The sequence below is a fragment of the Oncorhynchus gorbuscha genome, linkage group LG01 (assembly GCF_021184085.1).
Source record: "Oncorhynchus gorbuscha isolate QuinsamMale2020 ecotype Even-year linkage group LG01, OgorEven_v1.0, whole genome shotgun sequence".
In the NCBI taxonomy this organism is placed as follows: Eukaryota; Metazoa; Chordata; class Actinopteri; order Salmoniformes; family Salmonidae; genus Oncorhynchus; species Oncorhynchus gorbuscha.
The window spans coordinates 58,766,615-58,791,535 of record NC_060173.1 but is presented as its reverse complement, the minus strand read 5'-3'; the positions used below and the strand labels follow the sequence as shown (position 1 = coordinate 58,791,535).

General features: G+C 43.4%; 1 protein-coding gene across 2 annotated transcripts in view; it reads right to left on the bottom strand.

The window, feature by feature from the left end:
* The window catches only part of LOC124040576 (LHFPL tetraspan subfamily member 6 protein-like), a 33,354-nt gene extending 8,918 nt beyond the window's left edge, over nucleotides 1-24,436 (bottom strand). Inside the window, exons 1-2 of one of the 2 annotated variants that reach the window (XM_046357711.1) lie at nucleotides 24,153-24,436; nucleotides 15,036-15,595 (exon numbers count right to left, since the gene is read on the bottom strand). In XM_046357711.1, coding sequence (XP_046213667.1) covers nucleotides 15,036-15,420 — 385 coding nt within the window. In that variant the 5' untranslated portion in view covers nucleotides 15,421-15,595; nucleotides 24,153-24,436. Of the gene's footprint in view, nucleotides 1-15,035; nucleotides 15,596-19,142; nucleotides 19,252-24,152 lie in introns of those variants that run through there. The other variant, XM_046357713.1, reaches the window with a different exon arrangement.
* Nucleotides 24,437-24,921: the final 485 nt, after the last annotated feature.

Genomic DNA, 24,921 nt, shown 5'->3' with positions numbered 1-24,921 from the left:
GTGTGTCTAGTTTGAGAAACAGAAGCCTCACAAGACCTCAACTGGCAACTTCACCCACAAAACACCAGTCTCAAAGTCAACAGTGAAGAGGGGACTCCAGGATGCGGGCCTTCTAGGCAGAGTTGCAAAGAAAAAGCCATATCTCAGACTGGCCAAGAAAAATAAAAGATTAAGATGGTCAATAGAACACAGACACTGGACAGAGGGAGATTGGAAAAAAGTGTTATGGACAGACGAATCTAAGTATGAGGTGTTCGGGATCACAAAGAAAAACATTTGTGAAACGCAGGAAAAAAATAAAAGATGGCGTGCTTGACGCCATCTGTCAAGCATGGTGGAAGCAATTTTATGGTCATATGATTTTATGGGGGTGCTTTGGTGGTGGTAAAGTGGGAGATTTGTACAGGGTAAAAGGGATCTTGAAGAAGGAAGGCTATCAATCACTATCATTTGCAAACGCCATGCCCTGTGGAAGGCGCATAATTGGAGCCAATTTCCTCCTACAAACAGGACAATGACCCAAAGCACAGCTCCAAACTATGCAATAACTATTTAGGGAAGAAGCAGTCAGCTGGTATTCTGTCTATAATGGAGTGGCCAGCACAGTCACCGGATCTCAACCCTATGTTACATCTGCTCCTGCCACGACCTCTACTTCTCATCCTGTGTATCCCTAACCTGCCACCACTCCCCCAGTGCTCTCTCCCCGTGTGTGTGTGTGTGTGTGTGTGTGTGTGTGTGTGTGTGTGTGTGTGTGTGTGTGTGTGTGTGTGTGTGTGTGTGTGTGTGTGTGTTCGTGTGTGTGTGTGTGTGTGTGTGTGTGTGTAGACAGGTCTACTGGAGGCAGAGCAGATCCCCATCAGCTGCAACCTCTTCCATAGTCAAGACCTCTACAAATACTCAGCCCTGCCACTTCCATGCAGCCAGATCGTAACCTCTGCTCGGTCAGTCTGCGGTTTTAGCCGTTTGTTCATGCTTAGATCCTGGTTTCGTGTTATGCCTGGTTTCCCTTGCCTGATGCCATTTTCCTCTCTGCTACAGTTCTGCCCGCGCTGACTTTGCCCCCAGTCTCCAGTCCCACGTCTCATCAGTCCTGCTACTCTGTCCTGAGCCCTCCACTCCACTGCGTCCTTGGATTCTTTTCCGGACCTACTTAACCAGTCCCAACTCTCCTCGCTCCAGCCTCAGCCACTGGCTTCCTGCAACCTGCCCGACCTTCCCCTGGCCTGCACCCCATCTTTCACCTGTGTTTCAATAAATACCTTGGTTACCTCATCCCAGTCTCCTCATCTGCTCTTGGGTTCACCTGTTCTGCTCCGTGTGACACCCTATTGAGCTGTTGTGGGAGCAGCTTGACCTTATGCTACGTAAGAAGTGCCCATCAAGCCAATCCAACTTGTGGGAAGTGTTTCAGGAGGTATGAAGTGAAATCTCTTCAGATTACCTCAACAAATTGACAACTAGAATGCCAAAAGGTCTGCAAGGCTGAAATTGCTGCAAATGGAGGATTCTTTGATGAAAGCAAAGTTTGAAGGAAACAATTATTATTTCAATTAAAAATCATTATTTATAACCTTGTCAATGTCTTTACTATATTTCCTATTCATTTTACAACTAATTTCATATCTTCTGTATACCACCCCTATCTTGTCACAACACAGCTGATTGGCTCAAATGCATTAAGAAGGAAAGAAATTACAAGGCACACCTGTTCATTGAAATGCATTCCATGAAGCTGGTTAAGATAATGACAAGTGTGCAAAGCTGTAATCAAGGCAAAGTTTGGATACTTAGAAGAATCTCAAAATAATGTTTGCATTTGTTTACAACTTTTTTAGTTACATTATTTCATACATATTAATTCATAGTTTTGATGTCTTCAATATTCACTACTGAGTGCATAGAACATGAAAAACATCTGCCTCAGTTGCAACACTCACTACCGAGTATAAAACTGCCTCTGGAAGCAACGAAAGCACAAGAACTGTTCGTTGGGAGCTTCATGGAATGGGTTTCCATGGCCGAGCAACCGCACACAAGTCTAAGATCACCATGCCAAGCGTCGGCTGGAGTGGTGTAAAGCTCGCTGCAATTGGACAGTGGAAATTAGTGGAACAAAACAGTGGAAATGAGTTCTCTGGAGTGATGAATCATGCTTCACCATCTGGCAGGACAATTGACAAATCTGGGTTTGGCGGATGCCAGGAGAACGCTACCTGCCCGCATGCATAGCGCAGTTGTTGAATAATAATGGAGCTGCAGGGGATGGCTGCTGTTTTACAAGCTCCTAACCTAACACATTTCAGGTAATACCTAGATGCAGACAATGTCAAAGTAACAACAGTTTATTAATTCAAAAGGGGCAGGCAAAGGACAGGTCAAGGGCAGGCAGGGGTCAGTAATCCAGATAGGTGGGGCAAAGGTAAAGGACGGCAGGCAGGCTCAGAGGTTAGTAATCCGGATAGGTGGTGAAAAGGTACAGGACAGCAGCCCGGCTCGGGCAGGCGTAAAAGATCAACACCGGGAAAACTAGAAAACAGGAACAATCTAGAGACAGAAACAGAGGGAAAAATGCTGGTAGGCTTGACAAAACAAAACGAACTGGCAACAGAAAACAGAGTGCACAGGTATAAATACACAGGGGATAATGGGGACAATGGGCGACACCTGGAGGGGGGTGGAGACTATCACAAAGACAAGTGAAATAGATCAGGGAGTGATAACCAACTTTGCTATTTTGTTAGTTTTTTTCACATAGTTTGTAACGCATTTTGTACATAATGTTGTTGCTACCGTCTCTTATGACGGAAAAGAGCTTCTGGACATCAGAACAGCGATTACTCCCCTCGAACTGGACAAAGATTTTTTATTTCATGAGTCCAACGCAAAGGGTATACTGCTTCCCGGAGTCTAGGCCCAAATCCCCTTCATTCGCGTGAAGAAAAGACAAAAATACAGGAGGCAGAGATCTGGGTGACTTGTGAGAAGTTGTCGGCATGAGTAAACCACCACTACCCTCTGTATTAGTGGCCAACTTGCAATCATTGGAAAACAAACTGGACAATCTACGATTAAAACTATCCTACCAACGGGACATTAAAAACGAATCTCTTATGTTTCACTGACACTTTCCCAAACGACGACAGGGATTATATAGAGCTGGCTAGCTTATCCGTGTTTCGGCAGGACAGAGCTGCTAAATCTGGTAAAATGTGGGGCGGGGGTGTGTGTCTATTTGTCAATAACTGCTGGAGCGTGATGTCTAATATTTAAATATTTCAGTCTCGAGGTATTGCTCACCTGAGGTAGAATACCTCATGATAAGCTGTGGAACACATTATCTACAAAGAAAGTTCACATGTATATTATTCGTAGCTGTCTATTTACCACCACAAACCGATGCTAGCACTAAGACCGCAATCAATTAGCTGTATAAGGCCATAAGCAAACAAGAAAATGCTATTCCAGAAGCAGGGCTCCTAGTATCCGGGGACTTTAATGCAGGCAAACCTAAAATGTCACATGTGCAACCAGAGGGGGGAAAAAAAGAAAGACCACCGTTACTCAACACACAGAGACGCATACAAAGCTCTCCTTCGCCCTCCATTTGGCGAATATGACCATAATTATATCCTCCTGATTCCTGAATACAAGCGAAAACTAAAGCAGGAAGTAACAGTGACTCACTCAGTACGGAAGTGGTCATATGAAGCAGATGCTACGCTACAGGACAGTCTGGAATATGTTCCGGGATTCAGCCAACAGCATTGAGTGTACCACCTCAGTCACCAGCTTCATTAATAAGTCCATCGACGACGTCGTCCCCACAGTGACCGTACATACATTTCCCAACCAGAAGCCATGGATTACGGGCAACATCCGCATCGAAGTAAAGGCTAGAGCTGCCGCTTTCAAGGAGAGGGATCTGGTAGCGTAAAAGAAATACCGCTATGCCCTCAGTAGAACCATGAAACAGGAAAAGTGTCAGTACAAGACTAAGACCGAATCCTACTACACCGGCTCTTGACACTCGAACGTGGCAGGGCTTGTAAACTATTACGAACCACAAAGAGAAACCCAGCCATGAGCTGCCCAGGGATGCAACCTACCAGACGAGCTAAATGCCTTTTATGTTCACTTTGAGGCAAGCAACACTGAAGCATGCACAAGAGCACTAGCTCAGTTCTGGATGACTGTGTGATTACGCTCTCCGCAGCTGATGTGAGCAAGACCTTTAAACAGGTCAACATTCACAAAGCCTCAGGGACAGATGGATTACCAGGACGTGTACTCAAAGCATGTGTGGACACACTGGTAAGTTTTTTCACTGACATTTTCAACCTCTCCCTGGCCGAGTCTGTAATACCTTCATGTTTCAAACAGACCACCATAGTCCCTGTGCCCAAGAAAGCAAAGGTAACCTGCCTACAAGATTACCGCCCCGTAGCTCTCATGTTGGTAGCCATGAAGTCCTTTAAAAGGCTGGTCATGGCTCATATCAACACCCTAGACCCACTCCAATTCACAAACCGCCCCAACAGATCCACAGATGACTCAATTGCACTCCACACTGCCCTTTCCCACCTGGACAAAAGAAACACCTACGTGAAACATCACTAAGCTAAGGACCCTGGGACTAAACACCTCCCTCTGCAACTGGATCCTGTACATCCTGGATGGGCCGCCCCCAAGTGGTAAGAGTAGGCAACACCAGAGCTGCCACGCTGACTCACAACACTGGAGCCCCTCAGGGGTGTGTGCTTGGCCTACTACTGTACTCCCTGTTCACCCACAACTGAGTGGCCAAGCATGCCTCCAACACCATCATCAAGTTTGCTGATGACAACAGTGGTAGGCCTGATCGCCGACAACAATGAAACAGCCTATAGGGATGAGGTCAGAGACCTGGTGGTGTTGTGCCAGGACAACCTCTCAATGTGAGCAAGACAAAGGAGCTGATCGTGGACTATAGTAAAATGAGGGTCGAACAGGCCACCATTAACATCAACGGGACTGAAGTGGAACGGGTCGAGAGTTAAGTTCCCTGGTGTCCACATCACCAACAAACTATCATGGTCCAAACACACCAAGAGCGCCGTGAAGAGGGCACGACAACACATTTTCCCCTTCAGGAGACTGAAAAGATTTGGCATGGGTCCCCATCTCCTCAAATTTCTACAGCTTTACCATCGAGAGCATCCTGACCGGTTGAATCACCGCCTAGTATGGCAACTGCTCGGCATCTGACCGTAAGGCGCTACAGAGGGTAGTGCATACAGTTCAGTACATCACTGTGGCCAAGCTTCCTGACATCCAGGACTTATATACTAGGCGGTGTCAGAGGAAAGCCCCCCCCCAAAAATTGGTAAAAGACTCCAGTCACGCAAGTCAGACTGTTCTCTCTGCTACGGCACGGCAAGCAGTACCGGAAAGCCGAGTCTAGAACCAAAAGGCTCCTTAACAGCTTCTACCCCCAAGCCATAAGACCGCTGAACAACTAAACTAATCAAATGGCCACCCAGATTATTTACATTGACCCCGACCCCCCCCCCCCCTCACTTTACAAATGACCTTGACTAACCTGTACTCCTGCACATTGACTCACTACCGGTACACCCAGTATATAGCCTCGTTATTGTTAAGTACATTTCTTGTGTTACTTTAATTTACTATAGTTCATTTAATAAATATTTTATTAACTCTTTCTTGAACTGCATTATTGTTTAAGGGCTTGTAAGTAAGCATTTCACGGTAAGGTCTACCTGTTGTATTCGGCACATGTGACAAATAAAATTAGATTTGGTGTAGGAGGGATAATGGTCCAGGGTTGTTTTGCATTGTTTGTGCTAGGCCCCTTAGTTCCAGTGAAATGAAATCTTAACACTACAGCATACAATGACATTCTAGACGACTCTTTGCGTCTAACTTGATGGCAAGTTTACAATGAGTGTACAAAACATTAGGAACACCTGCACTTTCCATGATAGACTGACCAGGTGAATTCAGGTCAAAGCTATGATCCCTTATTGATGCCTACTTTAAATCCACTTCAATCAGTGTAGATGAAGGGGAGGAGACAGGTTAAAGAGGGAGTTTTAAGCCTTGAGACAATTGAGACATGGATTGTGTGTGTGCTATTCAGAGGGTGAATGGGCAAGACAAAATATTTAAGTGCCTTTGAACGGGGTATGGTAGTAGGTGCAGGCGCACCGGTTTGAGTGTGTCAAGAACTGCAACGCTGCTGGGTTTTTCACACTCGACAGTTTCCTGTGTGTATCAAGAATGGTCCAACACCCAAAGGACATCCAGCCAACTTGACACAAGTGCAGGAAGCATTGGAGTCAACATGGGCCAGCATCCCTGTGGAACACTTTCGACACCTTGTAGACTCCATGCCTCTGCTCTTTCATAACAATCATCCCATATTCCCTGCATGATCAGGGGAGTTCAGTGAAGGAGAGGCGATGGACACACAAAGGATCGGGGGAGTGTCACCACACCACTGCCTGCTGGGTTACAGTGTTGTGGTAACAGATACAGTATAAGAACAGGCATACCTAGTTAGAAATCTGTAATGCAGAGTGAAAAAGAAAGAAAGAAAAGGGTTGGTGTAAAAAAATAATAATTCAGTGACATGAATGTGTCTGTTCATGTTGTGGAAAGTTATTGGTTGTCCTTATTTATGATCATGATTCGACTTAAGCATGCAATATGTAGCTGACAAGTTACAGCTTCATATGTTGATTGTAAGATCAACGTTCAGTTCATTATAATTTTGCTTGGGGGAGAAAGTCCTGAGCTGCACAAGCACGGCACACGTAATAAAGAGGAGAGACTAAGAGTGAGTGGTTGACTTATGGATGTAGGTTTGAGAGTGAGTGAGGGGTATAAATTGTGGGGGATTAAAACGACTGCAAAAGAAGCGCTTTAGAGGAATCAGAAGTGGGAGAACAAACAATAGGAAGACACACAGCAAGTGTGTGCCATGTTTGTGTTAACGTCTGTGTCGTTTGTGGTGACTGTGGGTTCAGAGCCATATGTTCTGCCAGGTTGTCATGGTGGCACCATTCCATTTGGCCTTCTGGAGCACCTAAACCTGCCTGGACCAATGGCCACACAGAACAACATAGCTGCTATAACCAAGGAGAAGAAAACATCTACCGGGGTTGGCTTCTAAACTCAGGACAGTATGCGCAGCAGCAGTGTTGACAGACAGACAGGCAAGTAGACTCACAGGCAGATAGACGAGATGAACATTAGGAAATAGGCAATTTACAGCTGTTAATTATGCATCGAACCTGTCTGCATATTTAACCACCTGACTGAGAGTCAGTGATTTACTTACTACAGATTGGATATGTATCTATGTCTAAATTACTGTTCTACTGTGTGTTTGTGCCTGCGAGTGTGTGTTTGGGGGTCAGGATTATGAATGATGTCTGAGACTAACCTCGCTTTCTGAGACTAATTTTGGCAGCTACAGTGATCAACTGACGTAAAATGTTGTCTGTATTCGTAAGCTATAATGAAAGCCAATGAATTATAAAAGCCAATATAATGACAGCCAATTAATTTTCCGTAGGTGGTTGGTCAGACGAGCAATACCTCTGTCACGTCTGTGAGGCTGGAGAACAAAGGAGACTGTTGCAGAGCTTTCAAAGGTCTCTGGGCTGCATCCAGCCTGCCTGTACTGTGCCCCTGATCTCAACAGGCTGGCACCCATTTTGTACACATTTGTCATTCTCTCTGGAATTAACAAGTAAAATACACAGCAAAAGGGTTAAGATTGTTCTAAACTTCCCAAGTTGTGATGTTTGATTTACTATCTACAAGAAACTGGATTTATGCTAATTGTGAAGATGCAATATAAGAAAATCTGAGAATCTCCCATTTCCATGATTGCTACAAGTTGGCCTCATTGCTGATGTTTTCATATAAATACTTGATAAAAGGGTGGATTGGAATCTAAACCTTGGGTATTTGTGTTGCGGTGATATCTTCAAACAGTAATGCTACAGTTATTCAGCTCAGGAATGTGGGTATTAACAAATGCAAGATGTTGTCTGTGGGATATGTTCAGGTTAAACAGATCCACAATGGCTAAATCACAGGGATATAAAAACCTGTAATAGAAGATCTTATCAGCACAGCAGATCCGTTAGTTCTTGCCAGCTGAACTGCAAAGCTGAATATTTTCTGTATGTGGTATTGAGAGTGTACCCATAGCTACATCAGCTTTCCTTGCACACATTAATGAATTGACAAGATCTCACGTTGGATAGTGAAAATGAGAGCAGCCAACCAACCAGACCAGCATACTGAAGCGCAACCTAAACACTTGAGCATGGCCTGCCCTCACTTCATCACAACTTAGGAAGCAAAAGAAAAAGATACAAATCACAGCAAAATATCTACTTTATTCTTATCAAAAACATCATTATACATTTTTCCAAAGCAGAATCCACATTAGTACTAAGTGCATATTTATATACATTTTCCATAGAAAAACTATTTTTTTGGAGAATACACACAATATAGCACTATGTGCACATTCAGATGGTCGCTGGTTTCTGTATTACAGTTCTACCAATTACTTATTCCACTTGACCTATAAGGTCAAGATCACTCCACCCTCTGAGGATACCGTAAATCATAGTTGGTGGCAGCATCAGGCTGTGGATATGTTTTTCAGTGGCAGGGACTGGGAGACTAGTCAGGATTGAGGGAAAGACAAACTGAGCAAAGTACAGAGAGATCCTTGATGAAAAACTGCTCCGAAGCAGCCAGCACCTCAAACTGGGGTGAAGGTTCACCTTCCAACAGTACAACAACCCTAAGCACACAGCCAAGACAACACAAGTCTCGGGACAAGTCTCTGAATGTACTTGAGTGGTCCAGCCAGAACCCGAACTCGATTGAACCTCTCTGGAAAGACCATTAAAATAGCTGTGCAGCAACACTCCCCATCCAACCTGACAGAGCTTGAGAGGATCTGCAGAAAAGAATGTGAGAAACACCCCAAATACAGGTGTGCAAAGCTTGTAGCGTCATACCCAAGAAGACTCGAGGCTGCAATCGCTGGCAAAGGTGTTTCCACAAAGTACTGAGTAGAGGGTTCAAATACTTATGTAAATGTGATTATTTTTTTTTTTTTTATACATTAGCAAAAATGTCTAAAAACCTGTTTTTAGTTTTGTCATCATGGGGTCTTGTGTGTAGATTGATGAGGGGAAAAAACTATTTAATCCAATTTAGAATAAGGCTGTGACGTAACAAAATGTGGAAAAAGTCAAGGGGTCTGAACACCTTCCGAATGCACTGTAACATATTAAGAACAAGTTGATTGACAACATCATGAAATATTAGAAGAATTGAATAAACCACCTTTGGGCTATGATAAAAAAAAAATATTCCTCTTGGTTCAAAATGACCCCAGTCGGTAGTTTGAACATTAACGCATAGGGTCAGCATACGCAGCTCTCCTTTGCCTAGCTTGAAGTAGCTTCATTCGAGACGATTTCATATTTTGCGCATGCTTATTGCCTAGACATGTTGTGTGGGTATTGCCCTGGGGTAAACTGTGTACATTTGGGTGTCTCCATAATTTGGTGGGCCCTTTGAACTGAACAAAGCTATAGATAGTGAGCAAAAAACCACATTACCTGATAAAATGGACACTTTTGCACCTGAAACTATTTTCCAAGTTTAAAAAACACCTCGTTTGCAACGTCAGAGTGGAAGAGTGGTAGAGTAAAAGGTGGGTGGCGAGAATTAGAAGGAAAGGAATTGTATTCTTTCTGAAGTGGATCGGGAGAACCGCGTGGTTGCAATTTGCGAACGACCAGGGGACCTAGAGAAAGTGAGTTCCCACATTTCACATTCTACTGACAATTCAAGGTTGTGGTACTTTGAATGACATCTGAATCACATGTATTGTTCAGGAGTGGCATGGAAGGGTTCGTAAGGAATTGATGTTGAGTTGAAACCGAATCTTGGCACATTGATAATGACCACTGGTTTGGGATATAGCCTGGCTATTGATAAAGCATCATCTCCTCATGTTGAAAAGGTGTGTCCAGTATGAGAGTGGTATTGTTTTTGACTACTTCATGACAGAATACATCCAAATGTCCATCGACTCGGCGCTTGTTCGAGGTCAATACGGCTGTGTACTCGCCTCACGGACAAATAACAGGCAAAAGCACCTGTCAAGCTACACTCAGCTCTGCTCACCCTGTTATATAGACAAACAGGATATTTAAATTACACGGTGGAGAGAGAGGGTCCATTAACCAAACACTGGCACTGGAAACATTTGATCCGTTGCCACAGCACATTGGGCATATAAATTATTTAAATTATTTCCTCGAATAGGCTATTAGGCCTTGTATAAAAAACATTATACAAATAAATGACCTATAGCTTTTACTATAGCTATTCCTGGGATTTCACAAAAAAAAGAAATGGCCTATTGCAGAGAGGCTTGCATAGTCTATAGCCCAGGGGTAGGGAACACTGTTCCTGAAGTGCCACAGGTCCTGCAGGATTTTGTTCCAACTAGGCACCACACCTGAGCTACAGAGCTAATTTAGCAGTTCAGTGATTGACTGAATTCAACACACCTGGTCTTCCAGGTTGGTTAATCAAAAACATGAAGAGCCTGCTTGGCACTCCAAGACCAGGGCTGCCTACCCTTGACATAGCCAGTTGCGCAAGGGAACAGCTGGAAGAGAGTCTTGTGATGTGTAGCCAAAGTAAGAAGTTAAAAATGAGCTAGATATTTGGGATATGGGATAAATATCAATATTTGCCAGTCAAAATGCAAGAAACATAGTGAACAGATGAAATGGCAGATCTGCAGTGCGTTCCTCCAGGTGCGTGGTCCCCAGGCGCTCAAAGCTCTACTATTGATTAGACCTAGGGCTACATTTTTTTATCTGGGTTATAACAATGATGAATGTATTATTGTTATCAAGTGAGTATGCAATTATTGTCCATAGGCTGTATAATGCAGTGATATAGGCTAATTTGAGTAACCGCTCAAACGTCCTGTTTTGTATCATGTCGAAATAACTACATAGCCTAGGTTGTCAGCCTGATTATGCAACCATTTGAATCAGTTTGGGTCCATTCTCGACAATAAAAAAAAGGTCCAGAAAGGTACATTAACAGGCCACTCATATGATGTATTCTGTCTGGCTGTAGCCCAGTGTTAAGATTGACTTATAGGAAAATAAGGGCTTCTCCTTTCCAACCCCCTGCCCGTTCTTAATGCTGTAGAATATTTTACGTTCAGCAAGCAAGAGGAAGCGTGCATCTCTCGTGAAATTTCATACAGGAAATGGTCCAGATTTTGAATGCCCTGTGTTCCAATGTCTCCTTATATGGCTGTGAATGCACCAGGAATGAGCCTGGACTTTCTGTCGTCTCCCCAAGGTGTCTGCAGCATTGTGACGTATTTGTAGGCATATCATTGGAAGATTGACCACAAGAGACTACATTTACCAGGTATCCGCCCGGTGTCCTCCGTCGAAATTATTGCGTAATCTACAGCTCCATGCGCGTTCCATTTTCTTCAGAGGAGAAGGTCAACTGCCACGAATGATTTATCATCGATAGATATGTGAAAAACACCTTGAGGATTGATTCTAAACAACGTTTGCCATGTTTCTGTCAATATTATGGAGTTAATTTGGAAAAAAGTTTGCGTTGTAATGAACTAATTTTCGTTTTTTTTCTTACCCAAACGTGATGAACAAAATGGAGCGATTTGTCCTACACAAATAATATTTTTGGAAAAACTGAACATTTGCTATCTGAGTCTCCTCATTGAAAATATCTGAAGTTCTTCAAAGGTAAATTATTTTATTTGAATGCTTTTCTTGTTTTTGTGAAAATGTTGCATGTTGCATGCTGAATGCTAGGCTTAATGCTATGCTAGGCTATCAATACTCTTACACAAATGCTTGTTTAGCTATGGTTCAAAAGCATATTTTGAAAATCTGAGATGACAGTGGTGTTAACAAAAGGCTAAGCTTGAGAGCTAATATATTTATTTCATTTGCGATTTAGTTAACGTTACGTTATGGTAATGAGCTTGAGGCTATAAATAGGATCCCGGATACGGATTGCTCGTCGCAACAGGTTAAACAGTGAAATGATTCATATTTGTTTTTAATCAGATAAGGAAATCATAGTTAGCCTACACTATGTGCACTCCCGAGGCTGCGCTGAGCGCGCTCCCTCCCGGTCCCCAGGTACCAGCTGAAAAGCTACCCTATTGTTCCAGGTTTTTATTCGCATGAAATGTATCCTACCTAGGCTACAATAACACATTGTACTGAAGAATGTTATTATTGTTTGTAGCCTACAAGGTCAAGGCACATTAGCAGGCCAGTAATATGGTGTATTTGTTCAGGATGTATCAGCAAACAAAAACGTGCTAATATAGGGATTTCTAGTTGCATTATCAGCGAGATAGCGGAGGAAGTTGTATCCATAGTTTCCGCGTTTGACTTCCTTGCTTTATGAGGTGTATAAGTTTCTTCTTGTGGAAGAAATACGACAGTTTACTCCCCACCTCACTAGAAATCCCTATATTAGCATGTTTCTTAGCTGATTAATCCTGAAAAAATGCCCAATCAGGCAGGCTATATGCTATAATGCATAGGCTGTCATTTGCATAGAATAAAATTGACTTTTTAGAGCTACTCGGAGGTTATTTGTGAGTAAATCTAGCCTCCGCGCACATCACTGGCATGTAAGAACCAGTGCATGGACGATAGAATAGAATTTAGAAAAGACCAGAGAACAGAATTTAGGATGACAAGTCTCCCAGCAGCAACTTCAATTTTCACTGAGGTGTGAATTTCCTTGAATACAATAACTGCAGCAGAGCACAAAAAGCCTGCTTCCCCCTCCCAAAGGATGAGGCTTCACACTACTATGCAGAGGCCATCAAAGTACAGTTACCCTCTGTCAAGAGAGAGGGTATTAACCCAGAATACTGGACATTGAGGACACCGAGACAGACTGTGTCAACCTGTACAAGTCTGGAACAGTAATGTGAAGGGAAACCTCAGACCGTTATTTTCAGCAGGCTTTTCACAGGATCAGAGAGAGAGTGCTACCTATATCCCCCCAATAGAATCCCCATACTTTAATGATGACAGTTTCTACAGCCTAGAGTGGAGTTCAACCATCTCCAGGCCCAGGGACATGTACCAGTCTGTGGTGATCTAAATGCAAAAACTGGACAAGAACCTGACACTCTCAGTACACAGGGGTATAGAAACCTACCTGGGAGGTGACAGCATTTCCTCCCCAATATCACAACTATGAAAAAAAAAAAAAAAAAAACTCACAACTCCTGCAGCTCTGTCGCACGATGGGTCTGTACATAGTCAATGGTAGGCGTCGAGGGGACTCCTACGGTAGGTACACCTATAGCTCATCTCTTTGCCTTAGTGCTGTAGACTACTTTATCACCGACCACAACTCAATCTCTCAAGGCAGGGCGTTCACATTTAGCCAACGAACACCCCTATCAGACCACAATACTATATAGTAATAAATATATGAACTATAATAATCACAATCTACTTGAACAGAGCAATACTTATGAAGCATCAAAGCCGAAAACAAACGGCATGCTGCTAAGAAATGCTATAGATGGAAGGAGGGTATTGTAGAAGCCTACCAAAAAATGATTGGCCAACAACAAATCCAATTCCCCCTTGACAACATCCTGGGCAAAATATTTCACTGTAATGGTTAAGGTGTAAACTTAGCGGTAGGAAGCATGAACAGTATATTTGACCTAACAGCTAACATATCAAATTTAAATTCAAGCATAAAACTTAAGAAAACTAAACAACAATGCCAAATGGTAGAAAGAGGAGGAAGGGAAGCGCTGCTAAGGTACCTGATAGTACATTTTGGTAGATAGGTGCTCTTTGGTAAAAGGGGTAAATTGGTCATCAAAAAAGAAGGGAGGACCAAGGCACTCTTAATTTAATTAATTAAAATGCCTTTATTAGTACGGCATGTTCAAAAGAAACAACGTTTTTTTTTTTTTAAACCAGCGCGTTTCGGCTGCATGGCCTTCGTCAGGGAGTACAAAAAAAAAATGTCCTCTTTTGAACAGCTTTTCCAATTAGCCCTAATTGAAAGAGGGAGTGGTTACAAAATTGATTGGACACACCTAGTAAGAAATACTATACATGTTAAAATGTGAAATACTGTAGCTGTTTTATCATAAAAATACAACTCCAAGCTAGAAGTATCAGAACACTAAAAGGTAGTTCTAACCTTAAATATGACTGGGGGAAATGTCAAGAATAAGAAAGCTAAATATTCCATAGTACACTAGAACACAGCAAAACATGAACAGTTTAAACTGTTTGTAAATCCAAACACTTTCCCTTTGGTTTAATTGTTTAAGACTGCCCCCTTTTCCATTAGAGGCCAGAATATGATCAATACCCCCCCCAAAAAAAAAATATTTCATACATTTTGAAGGCTGAAACAACTAAATGTGGAATAAATCAAGGGATATGAATACTTTGATGGCACTGTATGTACCAAAGACATGTTAAATCAGCTTTGTGTTTTTCTTCCATGTGTAATATGCGGTAGGCTATGTATTGTACAACGGCACAATCATTATTTAAATATCTTTTTTTTAAGAGCAGATCATGACTGCCGGTGTGACATTAATACTGTCACCTCAACACTCCAGGGTTCCTCCAGAAACTCATTGCTACATTGAACCATTAAAGGATCCACCAAGAACCCCACAACTAACTGAAGGTGCAAATATGAACCATTAACTGGCAATGGCTCCTTGAGGATCTCCAGGGTTTCTTGAGTCGACACTATTTCTAAGAGGGTACTCGTTCTTTCAGCAAAACAAAAAAATCCCATGACTGAAATTCAAGTTAACCCGCCTTCATCCATCCATCCCACCCACCCACTCATCGTTCCATCACTATCCAATTTTCAAATCAGCAGGCTGTGACTTGATTTTAACTTACCCCCAAAAAACTGGATGCCCCCAGCCACGCGTCCAATGGTCCTGGAGATGAGATCAGACAAACAGAATCCCATGAGGGCCGTGAGTGCCACCAGGAGCAACAGGCCACAGCCCAACCCGATTATCACCGTACAAATCCTCCATTCCAGACTAGGGATGCCCTGGAACGAGGCGTAGCGTCCACACTGCTCCAGCATCACCGTGGCCTGGCGAGCCTCATCACGCACCGGGTACGAGCACCTCCGGAAGGTCCCGAAGGAGACTGGTTTACCCATCTGGGACCCCAGGAGCCAGTAGGGCATGAAGAAACCCACGCAAGAGGCCGCCGCACACAGGAAGGAGAGTAGGGCCCACACCACGCCAGCACTTGTTAGGCTAGAAGCCATACCTCAGAATCTCAGTGACCAGCCACAACGATGACCACCCAATTTGTACTTTTTTTTCCCTTCTCTGAAGTTTATTGCTTTTTATATGGACATCAGCAGCTCTGTTGTTGATGGATAATATCCAGGTTAACACCAGCAGTGTTCCTCGTCCCACCTCTTCTCTGTGTGGTGATCCCTGGTGAGAAAGCAAAAGATTGAGAGAAAAGAAAGGGAGTTGGTGAAAGAGTGAGAGGGAAAGAGAGAACGAGAGAGAGAGAGAGAGAGAGAGAGACAGTTGAATATTTGAGGTTCAGACAGGAATGACAACTGTACTGCCACTGGATACATGCAGGCCCACGGTGTCCGGTTTGGAGCGTGAAGTAATGAACTCTGCTGGTCGAATACTGCGTAGCAACCGAGCAGTGCCAAAAGCCCTGGTCTGCCCTAGAAAATATTTGTAAATAAATTAATATCACCCGAACAATTTTGGGCTCTAAAATTAGTTCATTCACCACTGAATTATTTTAACATTCTCTACAAATGTAGATAAATAAATAGGGATCCATTAAGAACTACAACATTTGTTGTCACACAGGACCGCGTGCTGACAGGCCAACCAGATATGAATTGGATCAGCTTTAACATTTTAAGTAACGCCCCCGCAAAGCCAATATCATTTCCCAGTGAGAGGCTAGTTAAGGATCATATCACCTCCACCCACACAGACATTGTCGTGAAGAAGCTGCAACAGCGCCTTTTCAACCTAAGGAAGCTGAATACATTTGGCTTGGCCCCTAAGACCCTCGTACAGATGCACCATTAAGAGCATCCTGTCAGGCTGTATCGCCGCCTGGTACGGCAACTGCACCGCCCGCAACCGCAGGGCACTCCAGAGGGTTGTGCGGTCTGCCCAACGCATCACCGGGGGCACACTGCCTTGCCTACAGAACACCTACAGCACCCGATGTCAAAGAAATCACCAAGGACATCAACCACCCGAGCCACTCCTCCCAGTACCCTGCCCTGAACTTAGTCACCGTCACTAGCTGGCTACCACCCAGCTACTCAACCCTGCACCTTAGAGGCTGATGTCCTACGTACATAGAATCACTGGTCACTTTAATGTTTACATAGTGTTTTACTAATTTCCTACTCTTCTATCCTACATATTCTACAGATAGAATATTTAGTATATCCGCATACTGACCATAATGTGTATAAATCATCACGTGTATATATATTTATACTCCGGAAACCAACATTGATCGTCCTAATATTTCTATATTTCTTCATTCCATCCTTTTACTTTTAGATCTGTGTGTATTGCTGTGAATTGGTAGGTATTACTGCACTGCTGGAGCTAGGAACACAAGCAATTTGCTGCACCCACAATATCATCTGCTAAATATGTGTATGCGACCAATACAACTTGATTTGAATTGCCATTTCGATATAAATGTAGAGTTTACCACCCATGACTGCATTTGATAGTGACAGAGACACGACTGTTGAATTCGTAAATGTTCAGTTCTGGACATAGGTGGTGAACTTGACACTAATGGAGGTAAAAGCAAGAAAGATTGGACAATGTAAGTAAGTTGAACTCAATGTGTCTCACCTTAGATATCTCCCTGGACTCATACGGGAGATTTTGAAAATATATGAAATCAAGGACATGTCTACTTCTTATATCTAAATGTATTTGTATTTCACCTTTATTTAACCAGGTAGGCTAGTTGAGTACAAGTTCTCATTTTCAACTGTGACCTGGCCAAGATAAAGCAAAGCAGTGCATCAAACAACGACAGAGTTACACATGGAACAAACAAACATAGTCAATAATACAATAGAAAACGTCTATATACAGTGTGTGCAAATGAGGTAGGATAAGGGAGGGAAGGCAATAAATTAGGCCATAGCGGCAAAATAATTACAATATGGCAATTAAACACTGGAGTGATAGATGTGCAAGTAGAGATACTGGGGTGCAAAGGAGAAAAATAAAAATACCAGTATGGGGATGAGGTAGTTGGATGGGCTATTTACAGATGTGCTATGTACAGGTGCAGTTATCTGTGAGCTGCTCTTACAGCTGGTGCTTAAAGTTAGTGAGGGAAATAAAATGTTAGATATCCGGAATTATCTAGATAAAGATATACCCTGATATTGATCCTTTTCACCCAATGAGGGGAGGATGAACGGCTCACTGGCCAGACACAGATGACTTTTCCTGAAAAAAAGACAACGAAAGGGGACATGGACCCTAGAACATGCAGTTGTGGAAAAGTGCTTAAGAACGAGAGGGCTGAAAATCCACCGTACCAAAATGGGCTGTTTAGCACCCCAACAACGGGTGACAAGCACAAGGCAAGACCTTGGTGAGACGGTGAAGGAACCAAACCAGGACACAAACCACAGAGTTAGAGCCGGTTGAAGGAATCACAGAGAGGGCCAGTGAACAGAGGCCGATCAGAAAGCATTCAACAGCAGGAAATTACAAAGAGGATACGGTGGCCCAAGAGAATGAACAAGAACAGCTGGACACAGGTTGACAGTGACACAGACATGGTGCATGAGACAACACTTTGAGACAACACAAGTTGGTAGCCCTTGCTGCGATCATGTGCAACATGGGGCAAGGTAGATTTGGGACCCATGCCAAAAAATGACATGCACAGCGAAACAACCAAACAGGCAAGAGAGGGAGATAGCGGAAATAATAGAATACCCAAAAGGACTAAAGAAAAGGTAAACAGCAGCAGAGGAAGAATAGGAGAGCAGAGCTACAAGGGACTTCAAGACCCACTATGACAGCAACAATGCAGCCTGAGGTGTGCTGAAAACCACTGCAGGAACACGAGGGAGAGCTCAGAAAAGGGCAGAAATGTAACCCCTACAAGTTCACAAACAAACTACTAGGGGACAAGAAGAGTAGAAGACTGCAATGCCCCAAGAGGGAGGTGGAAGACTACCTGAAGAAAACACACAGCGACCCACTCCAAGAACAGGATTTGGAAGAATACAACTCCTCAACCCTCCCGAACACCAGGAGGAATTTGACATGATGGAACCTAGACTGATAGAAGTGAAAGACATCAGGAAGGCACGGGCAGAGTCAGCACCAGGACCAGGAGGGATCCCATACCAAGTGTACAAGAACTGCCCAAGACTACCAACAAGGCTCTGTAAGCTGTTGAGGGTTGTGTGGAAGAAAGAAAGAGGCGGAGGGCTTGAAGTCAGCAGAGGGATGATTCATCCCAAAGGAGGAGTCCACACAAATCTCACAGCTTCTCTCTTTTGAATGTGGAGGGAAATATTCTCTTTGCCATCGTAGGAAGAAGAATGACCAAGTTCATGCTGGACAACAAGTACCGGGATACATCAGTGCAGAAGCAAGGAATCCTGGGAATATAAGGGTGCCTAGAACACACAAGAGGCACTAACACGGATCATCACAGAGGCATTAGAGAACAAAGGAAGCCTACAAGTAGCTGTCCTGTGGCTTGATCTTTCAAATTAAAATCACATTTTATTTGTCACTTTTTCATAAACAAGAGGTGTTTACTAACAATGCAGTGACATAACTGGTCAGGAGCCCACAAGATGGCTGCTATCCACTACATTGCCATCTGTACCAACACGTGGCATTGTTCGTAACTTATTTTTTAAACTTCTTTTGTACCCAATGTTGCTGCTACCGTCTCTTATGACCAAAAATAAACATCAGAACAGCGATTACTCACCAGGAACTGGCAGAAACTTTTTTTCCCCTGTCTGACGAGCTTGACGTGAAGGACATACTGCTTTCGCCGGAACAGATGCAAATCCCCATCATTTCAATGAAGAGAAGACGGAGAAAAAGAGGACGAAGGAAGATTAAACTACCAATGGGGCATTAAAAATTGTAATATCTTATGCTTCACGTGGCTGAACGATGACGTATCAGCAGGATAGAACAGCCGAGTCTGGTAAGACAAGGGGGCAGACTATCTATATTTGTAAACAACAGCTGGTGCACGATATCTAAGGAAGTGTCTAGGTTTTGCTCGACTTATCATAGAGTTTCTCATGATAAGCTGTGGACCACACTATCACCTAGAGAGTTTATCTGTATTTATCGAAGCTTTCTACATACCACCACAGACAGATGCTGGCACTAAGACCGCACTCAATGAGCTGAAATCCGCGATAAGCAAACAGGAAAATGCACATCCAGAGGCAGTGCTCCTAGTGGCCAGGGACATGAATGCAGGGAAAATAAATCAGTTAACAAATTTTTATCAGCATTTTAAATGTGCAACTAGAGAGAAAAAAACTTGACCACCAACTCTCTCCACACACAGAGACGCATACAAAACTCTCCCTTGCCCTCCATAATTATATCCTCCTGATTCCTGCTTACAAGCAAAAAATTAAAGCAGGAAGCACCAGTGACTTGGTTAATAAAAAAGTGCTCAGATCAAAAGCTACAGGACTGTTCTGCTAGCACAGACTGGAATATGTTCCAGGATTTTTCCTATGGCATTGAGGAGTATAACACATCAGTCATTGGCTTCACCAATAAGTGCCTCGATGACGTCGTCCCCACAGTGACTGTATGTACATACCTTAACCAGAAGCCATGGATTACAGGCAATATCCGGACTGAGCTAAAGGCTAGAGCTGCTTTCAAGGAGCGGGACTCTAACCCGGAAGCTTATAAGAAATCCCGATACGCCCTCTGACCAACCTTCAAATAGGCAAAGCGTCAATACAGGGCTCAGATTGAGTCGTACTACACTGGCTGTGATGCTCATCGGATGAAGCAGGGCGTGTAAACCATTACAGGCTATAAAAGGAAGCACAGCCAAGAGCTGCCCAGTTACACAAGCCTACCAGACGAGCAAAACTACTTCTATGCTCGCTTCGAGGCAAATAACACTGAAACAAGCATGAGAGCATTAGCTGTTCCGGACGACTGTGTGATCACGCTCTCCTCAGGCGAGTAAAACCTTTAAACAGGTCAGCATTCACAAGGCCAGACGGATTACCAGGATGTGATGAGCTGACCAACTGGCAAGTGTCTTCTCTGATATGTTCAAGCTCTCCTTGTCCGAGTCTGTAATACCAGCATGTTTTAAGCAGAACACCATAGTGTTCTTGGGCACAAGGACTAAGGTAACCTGCCTAAATGAAGTGCTTTTGAAAGGCTGGTCATGGCTCACATCAACACCATTACCCTAGAAAACCTAGACCCACTCCAATTTGCATGCTACCCTAACAGATCCACAGATGATTTCTATTGCAGTTCACACTGCCCTTTCCCACCTGGACAAAAGGAACACCTAGGTGAGAATGCCATTCATTGACTACAGCTCAGCGTTCAACACCATAGTGCCCTCAAAGCTCATCAATAAGCTAAGGATCCTGGGACTAAACACCTCCCTCTGCAACTGGATCCTGGACTTCCTAACGGGCCGCCCCCAGGTGGTAAGGGTAGGTAACAACAAATCCACCACACTGATCCTCAACACAGGAGCCCCTCATTGGTGCGTGCGCAGTCCCCTCCTGTACTTCCTGTTCACTCATGACTGCATGGCCAGGCACGACTCTAACACCATCATTAAGTTTGCAGATGACAACAGTGGTAAGCCTGATCAACAAAGAGACATCCTATAGGGAGGAGGTCAGAGACCTGGCTTTGTGATGCCAGGACAACAACCTCTCCCTCACCGCGATAAAGACAAAGGAGATGATCATGGAGAAGGAGGGCCGAGCACGCCCCCACTCTCATCGACAGGGCTGTAGTGGAGCAAGTTAAGAGCTTCAATTTCCTTGCTGTCCACATCACCAACAAACTAACATGGTCCAAGCACACCAAGACAGTCGTGAAGAGTGTACAACAAAACCTATTCCCCCTCAGGAGACTGATGAGTTTTGGCATGGGTCCTCAGATCCTCAAAAAGTTATACAGCTGTACCATCAAGAGCATCCTGACTGGTTGCATCGATGCCTGGTATGCAACTACACTACAGAGTGTAGTGCGTACAGCCCAGTACATCACTGGGGCCACAAACTTCCTGCCATCCAGGACCTATATACCAGGCAATGTCAGAGGAATGCCCTAAAAATTGTCAAAGACACCAGCAACCCTAGTCATATACTTCTCTGCTACCGCACGGCAAGTGGTACCGGAGCACCGAGTCTAGGTCCAAGTGGGTTCTAAACAGCTTCTACCCCCATGCCATGTGACTCCTGAACATATAATCAAATGGCTACCCAGACTAGAGTCTTTTACACTGCTGCTACTCTGTTATCTATGCATAGTCACTTTAATAACTCACACATTGACTCTGTACCGGTATCCCCTGTGTAGTCTCACTATTGTTATTTTACTGCTGCTCTCGAATTACTTGTTACTTTTATTTCTTATTCATATTGTTTAAACTTCATTGTTGGTTAGGGGCTTGTAAGTAAGCATTTCTCTATAAGATCTACTACACCTGTTATATTCATGAGACTAATACAATTTGATTTGAAATAGGTAACTATAACACAAAAATACCCCGTGCCTTAGAAGTGCTCCTACAGGACGACTTTGACGAGTTCATGATGAGACTCATTGTCGGGGACTACACCCCCAATTTGCAGAGGTTGGAGGTGGAGATTGTCACCAGGTGTACAATATCTGTCCATTTTTGCTGCAGCAATCCATTTCCTTGTGAAGTCAGCTGAAAGACCAAGCAGAGGACCCACCATGAAGTCCAAGGTACGGCAACCAAGATGGATGCTTGAAGCTCCGAAAAAAAACTTGTCACGTGGGCTAGGATGACCTTTAAACCAAGCAAATCACAAAGCCTGGTACTGAAAAAAGGCAAAGTGGACGACAGCAGCGGTTCAAGGTGGAATGGCAGCGAATTCCACCGCTGACAGAAAAACTAGTCATGAGCCTAGGGAAGTGCTTTGACAACTCTGACACAGAAAGTGTTGAAAGGCCAACTGACCAGGCGAATGATTGGATGCAGAGGGTGGAAATTGCAGATGACCAAAGCAAGTCCTAATGCTACGGGAATGCAAGGACGAGAAAGTAAGGAAAGCTGGGATTGAGGGCCGCACTGGAAGTGGTCAGCAACATCAGCAGTGAAGAGTTGGGAGCAAGACTACACCACAAAGACATTGTCAGAACCGTGGCCTTAGGATGCCTGGGTATTGGCTGTGTGAAACGGGTGTCCTGGACTAGAGCAAGTACATGGAAGAGAAGGGACCTCAGGCTGACAGAGATACGGTACATGGTGGAGGGAGGGCAAACGATTGCAGTTGGGCTGAGGCAGCAGGGCAAGTTGACATGCGGAGAAGGAGCCAGGGAGAGGAAAATAATAAGGGCTGACATCTAGATGATAGGACCAGCAGAATAAAGTGTGTTTTCCGCAGCATGTACGATGTACTACCAAGCCTGACAAACCTTGTTGTGTGGGAACTAAAACAAGACCCAAACTGCACTTTGTGTGGAAGATCAACCAACCTCGAGCAAATACTATAATCCTGCAGGAAAACACTGATGGAAGGTACAGGTGGAGACACGACAAGGTCCTGACAGCAATAACGTCCCAGCTGGAGGACGCAGCCAAAAAGATCAGGCTAAAACAGAAAGGACCAGGCTTCATCCATTTTTGTCAGTAGTGAGGAACAATCAGCTGGCACCCCATAAAAGTTGCAGGCTGACCTCAGAAGACACCTAATCTTCCACCAGAACATCATTAACACATCACTCAGACCAGACCTGCTGATCTGGTTGAGGAGCACAAAGAACACCATCATGCCCGAGCTGACAGATCCATGGGAGGGAGAGGATTGAGGAAGTCTAAGAGAGGAAGCTGTTGAAGTACCAGGTAGTGGACGAATGCACAGACAAGTGTTTACCCGTGGAGGTTGGGGCAAGAGGCTTCCCAGGCCAGAGTCAGTGCAAGGCACTAAGTATCTTCAGAGGAAAGGGAGCACAGAGGAATAGGATATGTTGTGCAATTGGGCAGGAGGCAGAGAGGACATCACAATGGGTGTGCCTGAAGAGGGAGGAGCAGTGGTTAAACCAACCTGGCTCAGATCAGGCCTGATCACGTCGGACAGTGTAGTGAGAAGCGCCAAAACACCTAATGAAGAGGGGACCTTACCTGAGGATGAGCCAAGCGCAGCATACTGGCTGTCTGCAGGTAAAATATTAGTGTTTAGGTTAATTTTTTAAGTGTTTCACTTTTGCCTTCCACTTTTGACATTTAGAGTATTTTGTGTAGATATATAAAAAATGTATTTTTATACAATTAAATCCATTTCAACCCCACTTTAACACTACAAAATGAATTAAAAGTCATGGGGTGTGAATACTTTCTGAAGGCACAATGTAGCGCTATTTAATAATGCAAGTAGCAAATCAATGTGCCCTTCATTTCAAAGGGTGATGAATTTTATGAGATGTAATTAACACGTTAATGTAACTAACAAGTAATAATTATAATACATTACTACATAATTATAATACTGCATATGGGCTATAAAATTTAGACGAGCTAAGCATTACTAATAATAACCCAAGGCAATCATATCGGATATAATTTTTATGTAATGGCCTGACAAGTCTGCAGTGCTTGATTCCTTATCAGAAGTTGATAAATATGACAATCAGTACCCCTCATGCATAGACGCTTATTTTCGAGGCCAACAGACAGTGTTTAGCATTCTGTTCAAGTAATGCAAGGTAAAAACATTTTTTTAAATCTTACGTTTAAATTCCTCAACGTTATCCCAAACGGCAGATGATAGCTGAATGTAAAAGTTCAATGGAGTTGAAGAGCCGAGCAAAAATAAAGCTCTCCTTTATCGCAAAAATATCCATGACAAACTCCCTCAGACAACTGAAGTTAGGTCTGGTGTTAGGATAGGGACCTAATAACGAAAAACACCTTTATCGCAACTAACAACAAACAGACTAACATTCGGAATGACGCAGGCTTGATAAAAACAATTCTGTGAAGAGCAGGGGAGAGAGAAATCTCCGCCCAGTGGGTTGGTTCAGGTGATATTATAAACCCTGAATTGTTTATTATGTCATGTCCAATGAGAGGCTTTCAAGCCACTGGCCGCCATATTGGTACTCCCCAGGAAGCGCAGTCCTCAATTGGAATGAAAGGAATTCTAAATTATTTTAATAAAAACAAACGTATTTAGGCATGTATTGTTGTAGTTTGGAGAGTAACATTAGTACTCTAACATTAGTACTCTGTAAAAATAAGTACTTTAAGGAATATGTTTTTATATTTTTATGTATTTAACATTTTTATGTTTAGTTCACATAATATAAATTAAGTGTGCATTAAGGTGTCTGTAAAAGAATATACATGGCAAAACGAATGTAAACATTAATAAATGCATTTCTATAGCTTCCAAAATCTTTTTTACTACAGAGGAGGAGTATCAAGATGGCTGCATGGTGGCTTCAATACATCGCCCCTGTATGTATTCTATGGTTAATACATATCAGTCTTTTAAAGT